Source organism: Ricinus communis, chromosome 7, assembly GCF_019578655.1.
Source record: "Ricinus communis isolate WT05 ecotype wild-type chromosome 7, ASM1957865v1, whole genome shotgun sequence".
Classification (NCBI taxonomy): Eukaryota; Viridiplantae; Streptophyta; class Magnoliopsida; order Malpighiales; family Euphorbiaceae; genus Ricinus; species Ricinus communis.
This window is the reverse complement of record NC_063262.1, coordinates 27,322,470-27,335,328: the sequence shown is the minus strand read 5'-3', so window position 1 is coordinate 27,335,328 and position 12,859 is coordinate 27,322,470. Positions and strand designations below refer to the sequence as shown.

Genomic DNA, 12,859 nt, shown 5'->3' with positions numbered 1-12,859 from the left:
ATCCTTGTCGCAACTTTCAAGTTCAACTTCTAAATTCCCATTAAAAAGACCCTTTTAAATTAATTTTATGATTGTCGAAATCTTAACCTAATTTATCATTTAAAGAGTCATAAACAAAGAAAGAAATACTTACAGACATCTCTTTAGTTGTGACTAATTCAAAGGGACAATTGAGCAATTTCCTTCTGGTGGGCTAGTCTAAGGATGCAAATAAATATAGTCAATTTCCTTAGAGGTGTTGAGAGCAAATACAACTCTTATTTGACTTAACATTTGTGTTTTTTTGTTGATATGTTTGTTGCATTTATGTTCCAGCTTCTTCACATTATATATATTATATGTCGGGATGAAAAACAGTCTAATTTTATTCAAGTTCAGTTCAGTAAAATTATATTAGTGATTGAAATCAGCTTGATTTTGAAATATTTTGAATGAGTTCAGCTTGAATTAAGCTTGAACCGTTCAAAATATTAATATTTTTTAACATTTTGTTTGTTTTTAATTATATAAATGAGAATAATAAAATAAAATAAAATAAATTTTTATTAAAAGTAAAACTAATAGAAAAAAATCATAAAAAACAATAAGCTCAAAATAAAAAAAAAACATTTAAAGAACTAAATAAAAGTATTTTTCTTTACTAAAAATAAAATAAAAAATTAGTTCATAAAAAAATTATTATATGGCATCTAATTTTTTCAAACTTTAACTCATAAAAGAAGATTTAAAAATTATATGAATGTGAATGTATAAATAATATTTTATAGTTAAGTATAAAATCTCTATTTTGATTTATAAGATATTTGTTTGACTTTATATTTATTATCATATAAATAGAATGAATTTTAGATATATATTCTATTTTATTATTTTAGATAATTTATATTATCTATAACGAGTCTAAAAAGCTCGTGAATATATCAAACCGAGCTTTTATTTTTTCAAGCTCAACTCGAATTATTAACAAGTTAAAAGATAAGATTAAGCTTACATCGTTATACTTTTTCAACGAATTTGAACGAGTTGAAAGCGAGCCGAATCGGAATAAGCTTGAACTGGTGATTGTCATTTTACACTCCTAATTATACGGAAGCCTCTATAATAGCAAAGAAATGGGCTCTAACTCAATATGCAGCCCATTCTAACAAGTAACCACAGGCGAAATTGGGCTGAAAAATGTTGTTACTTTTGATACGGACTCTTGACTATTGAAGTCTGCGTCTTTGTGCCAAACACGAAAGAGAAAATAAAATTTTGTTTACAATACAATGTAATATGCTCAGTCATGTTCTAGGACTCGGATCAGAAATGAATGATGCTTTTGTGATTACTGACCCATCGGCATTGCTACTGCTAGTAAATCTTGACTCTACTTCATCAATCAAATATTCTGAAGAAGGCAAAGTATCTGTCTTGATCAATATCTCAGTAACCTCCTTCATAGTTGGCCGCAGCTGAGGATCAACATCACAACATGCCAATCCCAAGTTCAACACCATTTCTATGTCGCTCACTTCATACTCGTCGGCGACAATCCTCCTATCTACACTGTCACACAGCCTGCCCTGCTCATGCAGCTCTTGCACCCATTCGATCAGCGTCTTTTCGCCTTCCATAGGCCTACGCCCACACACCACCTCCAGTATCACAACTCCAAAACCGTAAACATCGCTGGCTGCACTTGGCCCCAGTCTGACTAGCTCTGGCGCCATGTAGCCGATTGTACCTACCACCCTTGTAGTGTTTGCAGCTTGTCCGTGCTTGTTAAGTTTTGCCAGCCCGAAATCACCCACTCTTGCCCGCATATTTGAGTCCAGTAATATGTTGCTCGACTTGATGTCACGGTGGAGTACCAACTGATGCCAGCCATGATGCAAGTAACTTAGGGCTTCAGCCACATCCATGAGCACTCTTCGCCGCATTTTCCAATCTAAATGATTCTCAGACTTGCCAAAGATCCAGCTAGAGAGGCTGCCATTGAGCATAAAGTCATAGACTAACATCAACTCTTGGCCTTTCTTACACCACCCTCTCATGTGTATCAAGTTCTTGTGTTGTAGCCTGCCAATGCTTGAGATTTCTGCCATGAATTCTCTTAGCCCTTGTCTCGAGTCTTGGTTTACACATTTAACTGCAATTTCTACGTTGGTTGGGAGTGTACCTCTATACACTTTACCAAATCCTCCAGATCCAAGCAGCATAGATTTTGAGAATCCTTTTGTGGCTTCATTGAGTTCTTGGAATGAAAACCGATGTGGCCAGTATTCAAGTTCCCATTCTTGAATTGTGTCATCCTCATATCTGTTATCTTTCCTCTTCTTGATCCAAAACCAACATATTGCAGATATTAAAACAGCTGGAACGAGAATAGAAGCAGCGATTATGGTGGCTTTGATGTTAGTTGAAAGAGAGGACAATCCTGAGGAGCGATCGGTCCTCAGAACTGGCAAATTTGAAGTATTTATCTCTCTTGCAAATCCTTCGTCACTCAAACTCCAAGCTAAAATAGTTTGTCCTTCATTCCAAGTTGTTTTGGATGTAGAAAACCCCATAAACATGGCCTCTGATCCAAAATCAGCTCTGCTCGGATCAGAGGTGCTGATAAGAGGCTTAGATGGTTTAGGCACACCCACTGGAGCAATAGTGACATTAATCCTAAGATTCTTGCCATCAAATTCTATCCAGGCTTGGACATTCTTACCACTTCGCAGCTCAACAGGCACGAACGCTCCGGTGCTGGAATTGTAGTATCCTGCAACATGAGTTACAAACGACACAGGGCTATTGTAGTTGATACCAATATGGTTATGAATGGTATTCCCAAATTCAGGGTTTAGTCCAATATCGAATTTAATGAACAAGAGAGGAGCCTGACGAGCATCAACTGGTGCTGTGGAGTTGGAATATATAAAAGCGAAACCAAATCCTGGATTGGTGGTTCTCTCTGGAAGAATGGAAAACACAAAAGAAGTTGAAACAGTTACATTTCTTTTGTAAGAGACAGGGTATGGATAAAATGCTCTTCCCAAGGAATATTGATTAGTATTGCTTGACAATTTAATAACAGATGAATCGACTCTTGCATCTCCAGAGATGATCAGATCATCAGAATGAAAAGAATTGAAGAGAACATCTATTGCAAGGGATCTGGTGGCCAAGATGAGCAAGGAGACTGGTAGTACGATCATGTTGATCATTACTTTTGCCAAGAATAATTACCTAGGTGAATAAAGACGGCTACAGACAAAGAAGAAAAGAAAAAATAGTAAGAAGTAAAACATCTCAACTCCAATTTCATTGAAGCTGACTTGATGACTTTGAATTTTAGCATCTATTTCTAGATAGATAGTTTGACAAGGAAAACTAAATAAGTGTATTCCATTGAAATATTACAAAATAATGACTTTTCCATGGCTTTTACAATCGGTTAAAGTTCTTAAATGCTGGACTAGTTCAAAGGATTTTGTTTCAAGCCTTATATATACTCAGTGTATACACTACTATTAACAGGAGAGTGATTCATATATATGAGTTTATACTTTAATATTATAAAATTGATACATACTATTTCATTTAAATTAAATAAATATATATAGATCATCTATCAATTTGAAATATAAATGAGAATATACGTCAAAACTATACAAAATTTTTTTATTTATTTATTTATATATCATCATTTCATCTTTTTATCATCATGGATGATTCAATGTGCAAATCAGGATAGATATTACAGATTAATTATACAATATCACATGCGTGCTGAATTTAATAGAGAATTAGAATCTTAAAAAAAGCCGCCAAAGAACTCAAATATTGCATGGTTTCTTTTATTAAGAAGAAAAATTATGAGTTCAAAATGTTTTGCTTTTTACTAAATTTTCTTATGAATTCTTTTTAAATGGTTAATCATCTTTTACCCATAAAAACAGCAAATAATTTGAAAAACATTAGTATTTATATCAAATTAATAATGTCAATTCAAATATGAGTCTTTTGAAATTTCTAATTTTTTTTTTTATATCGATAAGTTAAAGAAAATTACTATATTATTACTTTTAGGTAGGACTAAGTTAGTTAAAATACTAAGATTAAATAATGCTAAAAATAAGAATTCCAATCCAACATTCAATGTTAATCGTATTTAATAATTAATAATAAACTTAGTAGAGAACATCTATCTTCATGTTTCTTTGGATCATAATACAAATTTAAAATTCACATGGCTTATCATTGGGGCAAGTAAATTTATTGTTAAATAAGATAGTAGGTGGATAATTGGGAATGGTCAACAAGCCTTGATTGAAATACCAAAATGGTTTCAAGGTTTCTGATCCCACGGTAGATGCTTTTTTTTTAATAATTGATAAAGGGCTGTCATGGAATGATAATCTTGTTAATACCATTTTCCTCCCTTTTGAAAACACCCAAATTTTAAGCATCCTTATTATCTTGTCTAAGTTTCGGGATCGGTTAGCTTGGCATTTTACAGCATATGGTAATTACTCGGTCGGAAAAGAAGGTTCTAACTGTGATGCTTCGACAAGAATTGATCCTTTACGGACGGCCACTTGTTGGCCTTTCTTACACCATCTTCGCATGTGTATCATTCAGGTTCTTGTTTTGTAGCCTGCCAATGCATGAGATTTCTGCCATGAATTCTCTTAACCGTTGCTTCGAATCTGTTGGTTCACACATTTAACTGCACTTTCTACATTGGTTGGGAGTGTACCTCTGTGTAGGGATCGGAAGGGGGTCACAACGACACCCACAATGTCACACAATCAAGACAACCAACCAATTATGCAATCCAATCAACCCAAATTGTCATACAACCAAATTAACAAAGGAAACCAGCAACTAAATGCAGTAAATAACCAGTTATAACAAAAGAAAATAATAGCAAATAACACACACGATTTATACGTGGAAAACCCCTTCGATGTGAAGAATAAAAACCACAGGACTTTTTGAGGAGTCCACCTTTAACTTCTCTTATTTATAAATTGAGGGAAAAAGAACCCCAAATCAGTCTACAAAGGATTCACAACCCACCAACAAACACCAACAATAAGAGAATTGAAATAGAGAACAAAAAGTGTAGAATTCACCCAAAAACAGCAGCTCCGTCCAGAGATAATTTCTGATGAACCGGAGCTCCAATTGACGATCCGAACAGTCAGAATGTAGCCCCGTATGTCCTCAACAAGCTGACAAAATTTCAGCAAAATCCAACGGTGGGATCTTCTCCGGCGACCAAAACACTAGGACTGGTGCTGAGAAAAACGAGCAGGACAACACCCTTTGGAACTCTTTAGTTTCCTCTCTCTTTTGTGTGTGTGTGTTTTTTTTTAATCTGAAAATTGCTGCTCCCTTCACACACTAAGTGTCTACACAATAGCCTCTACAAGCTTCTCTTGGAAGCCACAAAACCCATGCCAAAATGGACCAAAAAATAAGACATAACAAGTCTATCATAAAAGTCCATAATACATGTGTCCAAAAGCAATAAAAATATTGCAAGATGGGCTGGACCCATAACACTCTGTACACTTTACCAAATCCTCCAGATTCAAGAAGCGTAAATTTCGACAATCCTTTATGGCCAATATTCAAGTTCCCATTCTTGGATTTTGTCATCTTCATCTTTTGTTATCTTTCGTCTTCTTGATCCAAAACCAACATATTGCAGATGATAAAATAGCTGGAACGAGAATAGAAGCAACAAATATGGTGTCTTTAATACTAGAGGAAGATTCAGAGGAGTGATCAGCCATCAAAATTGGCAAATTTGAAATGTTCATCTCTTCTGCAAATCCTTCATCAATTAGACAAAGCTAAAATAGAATATTCTGCATTCCAAGATGCACCCCAAGGTCTTGATACAAAATCAGCTGTACTCAGTTCAGAGGTGCTGATAGAGGTTTAGGTGGTTTAGGCACGCCAATTGGAGCAATCTATTGTGACATTAATTCTGAGACTGAAGCCATCAAGATTCTTTCCGACTTTGCAGATCAACAAGCACAAACTCTCTAGTGCTGGAGTTGTAGTATCCTGCATCATGAGTTACAACTACAAAGAGCTATATTGTAGTTGATACCAATGTGGTCATTGATGCATGATCGCCTGAGAGGATCGCCCCAAGCGAACTATGAGCTCGCCAAACAATAGTTCGCCTGAGAGGATCGCCCCAAGTGAGTTATGAGCTCGCCAAACAATAGTTCGCCTGAGAGGATTGCCCCAAGTGAGCTATGAGCTCGCCAAATAATAGTTCGCCAGAACCGACAAGAGATCGCCAACCTGTGGTAGAATCGCCTAGAGTTAGCACTATCTATTTATGACCGTGTACCTATTTGAATGTCACGTTCTCTACTTCCTAAAACATGAGAGTCAGTTACCTCAGTACTTCAATCTTTGCAGGCACGAAAGTTGCTGGGTTTGTACTCCAAGTCAGACATTATAAGTTCCCGCAGAACACTCCTAGAAGAGGTATGTAATTATGACGCTTTAAACACTTTACATTCACCCTAAATACGTTGCTAATTTAAGCATCAAAGTGGTTCCTCCGAGCGTAACTTGTCACTTTACAGGTTCAAGAAGAACAGTTCGCTCATAAAGAGATCGAAATTTATTTGACTCATATTAGTTATCATTGGTGTCTCCAGATTCTTGGTTGCTTATCGAATTTGATGGACGACATATAAGCAGGCCTATCAGAAGATAGAATCGTGGAGTTGGAGCATACAAAATCTAAACACAGAGCCTGGAATGATGGTGCTCCATGGAAGAATGACACAAAACAAAGTTGAAGTAAATAAATCTCTTTTGTAAGAGAAAGGGTCTGCATAAAATGCACTTCCAAAGGAAGAATGATTGGAATTGCTTGTCAATTGGATAAAACATGATTCAAGCTTTTTCACATAATTAGTGATACAAACTAGAAATTTCCAGTTTGTATACCGATCCTTATGAACGAGCTGTTCTTGATGATATCCCTGCAAACAACAGGTTATGGCTCCAAGAATGGTACCTAAAAAAACTACTTCAGCGATCAAGTTAGTATTTAATAAAGGCAATATAATATAAGAGTTTCTTGGATTACCTGTTCATCGCTGTGCATTACCCAGATGTTAAGATAGAATAGTTTGTTTACAACATACCTCCTCTATTGTTGAAGATAAATGTTATCATAAATAAGAGAAAGTCCCTCATCTGATAAATAACAACTATTAGAATCTCTCCTTGAGTCTTATTAGAAATGAAGTCGTGTGGAAGTAAATCTCTACTGTTTAATCATAAGATGTCTATGGATTGAGTTAGCCTATTGACGGCGAGCTCTAGCTCACATGGGGCGATCTCTTTAAGCAAGTATACATCAATTAGTAAGTGAAGAACGATAAAAGAGTAGGAAAAAAAATATCTCAAAAAATCAAATTTATGAAAGCCGGCACAATAAATGAGTTTGAATTAGTTATTAGCATCTACTTCTACATAGATAATTAGACTAGTTTGAATTATTTATAACATCTACTTCTAAATAGATACTTTGATAAAAAAATATTAAATAAGTTGACCTGCCAATTTATAAACTATGGCTAGGCCCAATATTGGTAGTTATATCAAAAAATATTTATCTTTTGAGTTTTAAAAATTTAGTATGATTTCTGTGTATAAATACTGCTACTTAGTTCTTTTGGGTTTTGCAAACTCACTAAATGATATAAATTCCTCTAAATGAGGTTTTGCATGATACAATTAATTAGACTTTGTTCTTTGTCTTTCGATCTTCTTTTTCAGAGCTAAAAGTGTTACAGCAGGAGGATGTATATACTTTCCCATCCATGTTTTTTGCCTTGTCCTTCTCGTTAAAAGAAAGAAAAAATAAAGTTAGATGTTCAACACCATAAAAATTCACCCAATAAAATTAGTAATTAATCAGTCGTTTATCAGTGTATTGCATAATTATTATTATTATTTCAACTTTAAATTAAAAATAATAATAAATTAACTATTTTTAAATATTTTTAATTTCTTTTTAAAATTTTAAAATTTTATCAATGTAATAATATAAATTATTTTAAAAATAATTTTGAATTAATTTTAATATTTTATTATTAGTGAATATTAATATTTAAAAATATTATTTTCTATAATTAGAATTACTATTTAATTAGAAAACTAATATATCAATTAATATAATATTAAAAATATAATTAATATATAATTAATTATCTAATCAGAAAATTAATTTATTATTAATATATTATTATTTAAGATTAAAATTTATGTTGAATATAACTTATTAATCAATAAATTAATAGAAAAAATCATAAAATTACATATAAGCCCTATTTGTCAAAATAAGTACACATATCAAAATAAAAATCTTATGTGTTATAAATTAGATATATAAAAAAAAAATTAAAAATTAATATATATATATATATATATATAACAAGTCATCATATATCATATTTAATAATCAATATTAAAAGAGACTGATTTAATAATTAAAAAGATCACATTTTGCTATAAACTAGATGTATCATTAAAAAAATGATGTTGAAGTATTTAATTTTTCTGTTGAATTAACTCTTAAAATTCGACACATATTACTTGCGAATAGTATCATCATGGTTAGAAATGATTATAGATATGGTATTTTAAAGGTTGATTTTTGGGACCTGTGGATAAACTCTAATTGGTGGATCAATAATAATTTAGATTTGGGTTTTACAAACGGTAACAGAATAATCTACTAGTTCAATGTTGAACTAAGTGTTGCATGAAGTTAAATATTACGAGCTACCGTTAAAATTTATAACTTATTTGATGGACTACGTGATGGGTTTTTTGATTATAGATTTGATATATTCATAAAATAAATGAATTACTGCTAATGTGTAAGTTTGACTAAACTCGTCTCTAGTTATTAAATCAATAATTCATATAAATTAGTAATGATAAAAATAAAATTTAAAAGAATAATTTGCCTCTAAATCCCTGATACAAACCATGCCCATACAGATATAGTTTTGGCCACAAGGGATGAAAGGGAAAGTAGAAGTTGGATAATCTTTTGAATTTTCTCTTAATATTTCTGACTAGAGAAATTGTGGGTGCAAAGTGAAGAAAGACTCGAGAACAACATCCACCACTCATTTGCCTCAAACCAAAGCAAGCAGCCAAATCCACCTTACATCCCTTTCCACACCAAAAATCAATCTTTTTTTAAAAAGTAAAAATTCTAATATGCACACTTTTCAATTCTTCTTCCTCTACCACCACCACCAACTCTTCTCCTTTCTCCACTTGCTTCCATGGCCAAGAATCTACCTGAATAATCCCTTATCCTTATTTTCTTTTTCTCCTCATTCCTTTTCCAACTCTTTTTCTTCTTCTAGACATGACTTCCTCTTATTGCTTATCTTCTACAAGAAACACTGTCAGTCAAGAAACTTTACTTCTGCGCAATTCTCATTCTTGTCTGTACAAAAGCCGCTGCCCAAGAGACAGTTATCTCTTCAGGCCAAACCAACTGCCACAAAAGCATTTTCTTCCAATTTTGAGACTCACGAACTCTAAACTTGCACACCCTTTTGCTAGTATATCATCTTTTGCTGAAGCTGGAGGTGAAGAAGACGAGAAAGAGGGAATTCAGATTGAGAATCATCAAGAAACATTGAAAAACCAAGAAAATGACTTGCCTGGAATGGCTAAGGCCTTTAATATATCTTCAAGAACTGCATCTGCTATTGCTATATTTATAGCATTTGCTGCTCTTAGTCTTCCACTCTTCATGAAGTCTCTAGGAACAGGATTGGATTTAAAGACAAAGATATTATCATATGCAACACTGTTGTTTGGATTCTATATGGCTTGGAATATAGGAGCCAATGATGTGGCTAATGCCATGGGGACTTCTGTTGGTTCCGGAGCATTATCTCTCCGGCAAGCAGTGGTGACTGCAGCTATTTTGGAGTTCTCAGGTGCATTTTTGATGGGTACTCATGTGACAAATACAATGCAGAATGGAATTCTTATGGCTAATGTGTTTGAAGGGAAAAATACTCTGCTCTTTGCTGGCTTGCTCTCTTCTTTGGCTGCTGCGGGTACTTGGTTGCAGGTGCATTTTCTGTTTCATTTATTCGGTCTTAAATATTGCATATATGTTGGTGGTTTTGCAAATTCCTTATTGCTGGTAGTTAGTATAAAAATAGTTTATTTATTTGGTTAGTTTGATTGGGTATGTACGCTTCTTGCCAGACTATTTATTTGATTGTCACTTTCTTCTTAACTTGCTGATTACAAACATACGCAACAAAAGTTGAGGAGATAACAAGAAGCTGCTGTGCCTTAGATCCTAATTCAGTTTGTATTGTTCAGAAGAGATCACAAGAAAGTCGACATTAAAGGTTTTGCTATATATATATATATATATATATATATATATATACACATATATATATAAGAAAAATTTTAAGAAGTTTCATCTGTTCTATATTAGATTGGTCAACTATTGGGGACAAAATAGAAGCTAATGGCTACAAGGTCCTCTCGAAATGCCAACTGAAAACTGAGAATATTCTGATACATGATGCCTTAAAAAGTCATTCCTAATAAACAATGCTGGAATTGGCAATAGAAGTATGCGATTCTTCTGGAATTTTTAGTTTTAGAGAAAATCTTTGAGACATAGTGCAGGGTTCAGAGAATACGGAAGGTTTCTAGTGTGGAAAATTTTGTATGCATACCTGAACATTGGCCAATTTTCTAGTTTAGGGTGGAAGTGAACTTTCATAGAATACCAGAATCATAGTCAGTAACGTACTAAAGTTTCTCAAACACTGCTGCTCATGTTTTCTGTCTCTAGTTGTGTATATGCAACTCGCCTTAACAAAGGACAATCGCTGGGCTAGTAACTTAGTTGTTAGGTAACTAATTCAATACCAAAGTCTATTTTCATGTGCACTTGCTCGATAGGCAACAAGGGAAATACGGAACTATTTTTTCTGCCAGTTCTTTTATTCTGAACTAAATTAGTTGTTCCCTGTTGTACCTGTGTGCTAAAATCTTGAGTTCTTCTCTCATTGATGCTTGATTTTAATCTCGTGTTATCCAGGTCGCATCATATTATGGTTGGCCTGTCTCCACCACACACTGTATTGTAGGATCAATGGTCGGATTCGGTCTTGTCTATGGAGGAGCTGGTGCTGTGTTCTGGAGTTCACTTGCAAGGGTAACTTCATCGTGGGTGATCTCACCAGTGATGGGAGCAATGGTGTCATTCCTTGTGTACAAATGCATCCGTAGGGTATGTTTTTACCATTTTGGACTTGAAAGATGGTATGTTCTTACCATTTTAGACTTGAAAGATTGAAGGTTTCTACATACAGTCGACAAGCCTTAATCTGTGGTATACATTATTAATGTAAAAAGATGATTTGTGCAGAAATCCTGTAAGGCTTTAGGAAGAGGCTTTGACTTCTTTAGCTTTCAGAAGAAAATCACAAGCCAAAGTCATGGTTGAACTACTTAGACACCTACTACTTAATCCTCATGATCATATTCATCTAACTAAATTAACTTTAAAGAAGCTTTATTTCTCGAGTTATTTGTAATGACGCATGTTCTAGTTCTCATTATTCTTAGTTTTGCAGTTTGTTTACAGTGCTCCAAACCCAGGACAAGCTGCAGCTGCAGCTGCACCAATTGCTGTCTTTGCGGGGGTAACAGGAATCTCTTTTGCAGCATTTCCTTTAAGCAAGACCTTTCCTGTTGCCCTGGTACAGGCTTTAGCCTGTGGTGCAGCGGGTGCATTCTTAGTCTACAGAATAATCCACAAACAACTCGGCCATCTCCTCGTTAAGGCTAATACAACACAGCCTGAGCCAAAAGAGAGTACTATCCAGAACAAAAATATTGGGTTTCTCTCTGATATTGCAGGACCAACGGGCACCCAATTGGAGATAGTATATGGGGTGTTTGGATACATGCAGGTGCTCTCAGCCTGCTTCATGTCATTTGCCCATGGTGGAAATGATGTCTCGAATGCAATAGGTCCTTTGGCTGCAGCGTTGTCTATTCTTCACGGTGGTGCCAGCGGAACAGAGATTGTTATTCCAACTGATGTTCTTGCATGGGGAGGATTCGGTATAGTTGCAGGGCTGACAATGTGGGGCTATAGAGTGATAGCCACGATTGGGAAGAAGATAACAGAACTTACACCAACTAGAGGATTTGCAGCTGAGTTTGCTGCGGCTTCTGTTGTTCTAGTTGCTTCAAAGTTAGGACTACCTATTTCTGCGACGCATACTTTGGTGGGTGCAGTCATGGGAGTAGGATTTGCAAGGGGGCTAAACAGTGTAAGAGCAGAAACTGTGAGAGAGATCGTTGCTTCATGGCTTGTGACAATTCCAGCTGGTGCTACTTTTGCAGTTCTCTATACATGGATCTTGACCAAGCTTTTATCTTCTCTATTGTGAGTGTACATTTACATGATTAAAAGGAATTTGATGTATGTCATCAACCAAATCACTCGTCTTTTCTCAAAAAAATTCATGAAAATGGATGCGTCTTTTTGAGCTGTTGTGAATTCCTTTTGAGTGGAATTCACAATATATATATGGAACTGAGGAAACAAATTGGGTTTCTGATGTTGGTTTATGTGTTTGAGACTTCCACTCTTCTTTTTCAATCTTATTCTTTGACAATGACTTGGGAACATTTAAACATTAGCACTAATTTTTCAGCTTTCTAAAATGACAGAAAAAAAAAAAATATTAGGGGAAAAAGAACAAAGAGATCAGCAAAATTTATGTACTCTTGTGAGAGGCCGGCAGGAAAGGGGAGAAAGAAA

General features: G+C 34.6%; 2 protein-coding genes across 2 annotated transcripts; one reads left to right on the top strand and one right to left on the bottom strand.

Annotated features, from left to right (window-relative positions):
• Positions 1-890: 890 nt before the first annotated feature.
• On the bottom strand, positions 891-3,287 carry LOC8273510 (L-type lectin-domain containing receptor kinase S.1). Its single transcript, XM_002527886.4, has one exon. It carries the CDS (start codon positions 3,195-3,197, stop codon positions 1,284-1,286), a length of 1,914 nt encoding a protein of 637 aa, XP_002527932.3. The 5' UTR covers positions 3,198-3,287; the 3' UTR covers positions 891-1,283.
• Positions 3,288-9,246: 5,959 nt separating this feature from the next.
• On the top strand, positions 9,247-12,666 carry LOC8273509 (inorganic phosphate transporter 2-1, chloroplastic). The gene is made up of 3 exons (XM_002527885.4): positions 9,247-10,126; positions 11,123-11,314; positions 11,661-12,666. Exons 1-3 carry the CDS (start codon positions 9,407-9,409, stop codon positions 12,483-12,485), a joined length of 1,737 nt encoding a protein of 578 aa, XP_002527931.3. The 5' UTR covers positions 9,247-9,406; the 3' UTR covers positions 12,486-12,666.
• Positions 12,667-12,859: the final 193 nt, after the last annotated feature.

Coding starts and splice junctions, on each gene's coding strand:
- LOC8273510 (XM_002527886.4), bottom strand. CDS start 3,197: ATGATCAACATGATCGTACTACCAGTCTCCTTGCTCATCTTGGCCACC.
- LOC8273509 (XM_002527885.4), top strand. CDS start 9,407: ATGACTTCCTCTTATTGCTTATCTTCTACAAGAAACACTGTCAGTCAA. Junction 10,127..11,122: donor CTGCGGGTACTTGGTTGCAG/GTGCATTTTCTG, acceptor CGTGTTATCCAG/GTCGCATCATATTATGGTTG. Junction 11,315..11,660: donor TGTACAAATGCATCCGTAGG/GTATGTTTTTAC, acceptor TTAGTTTTGCAG/TTTGTTTACAGTGCTCCAAA.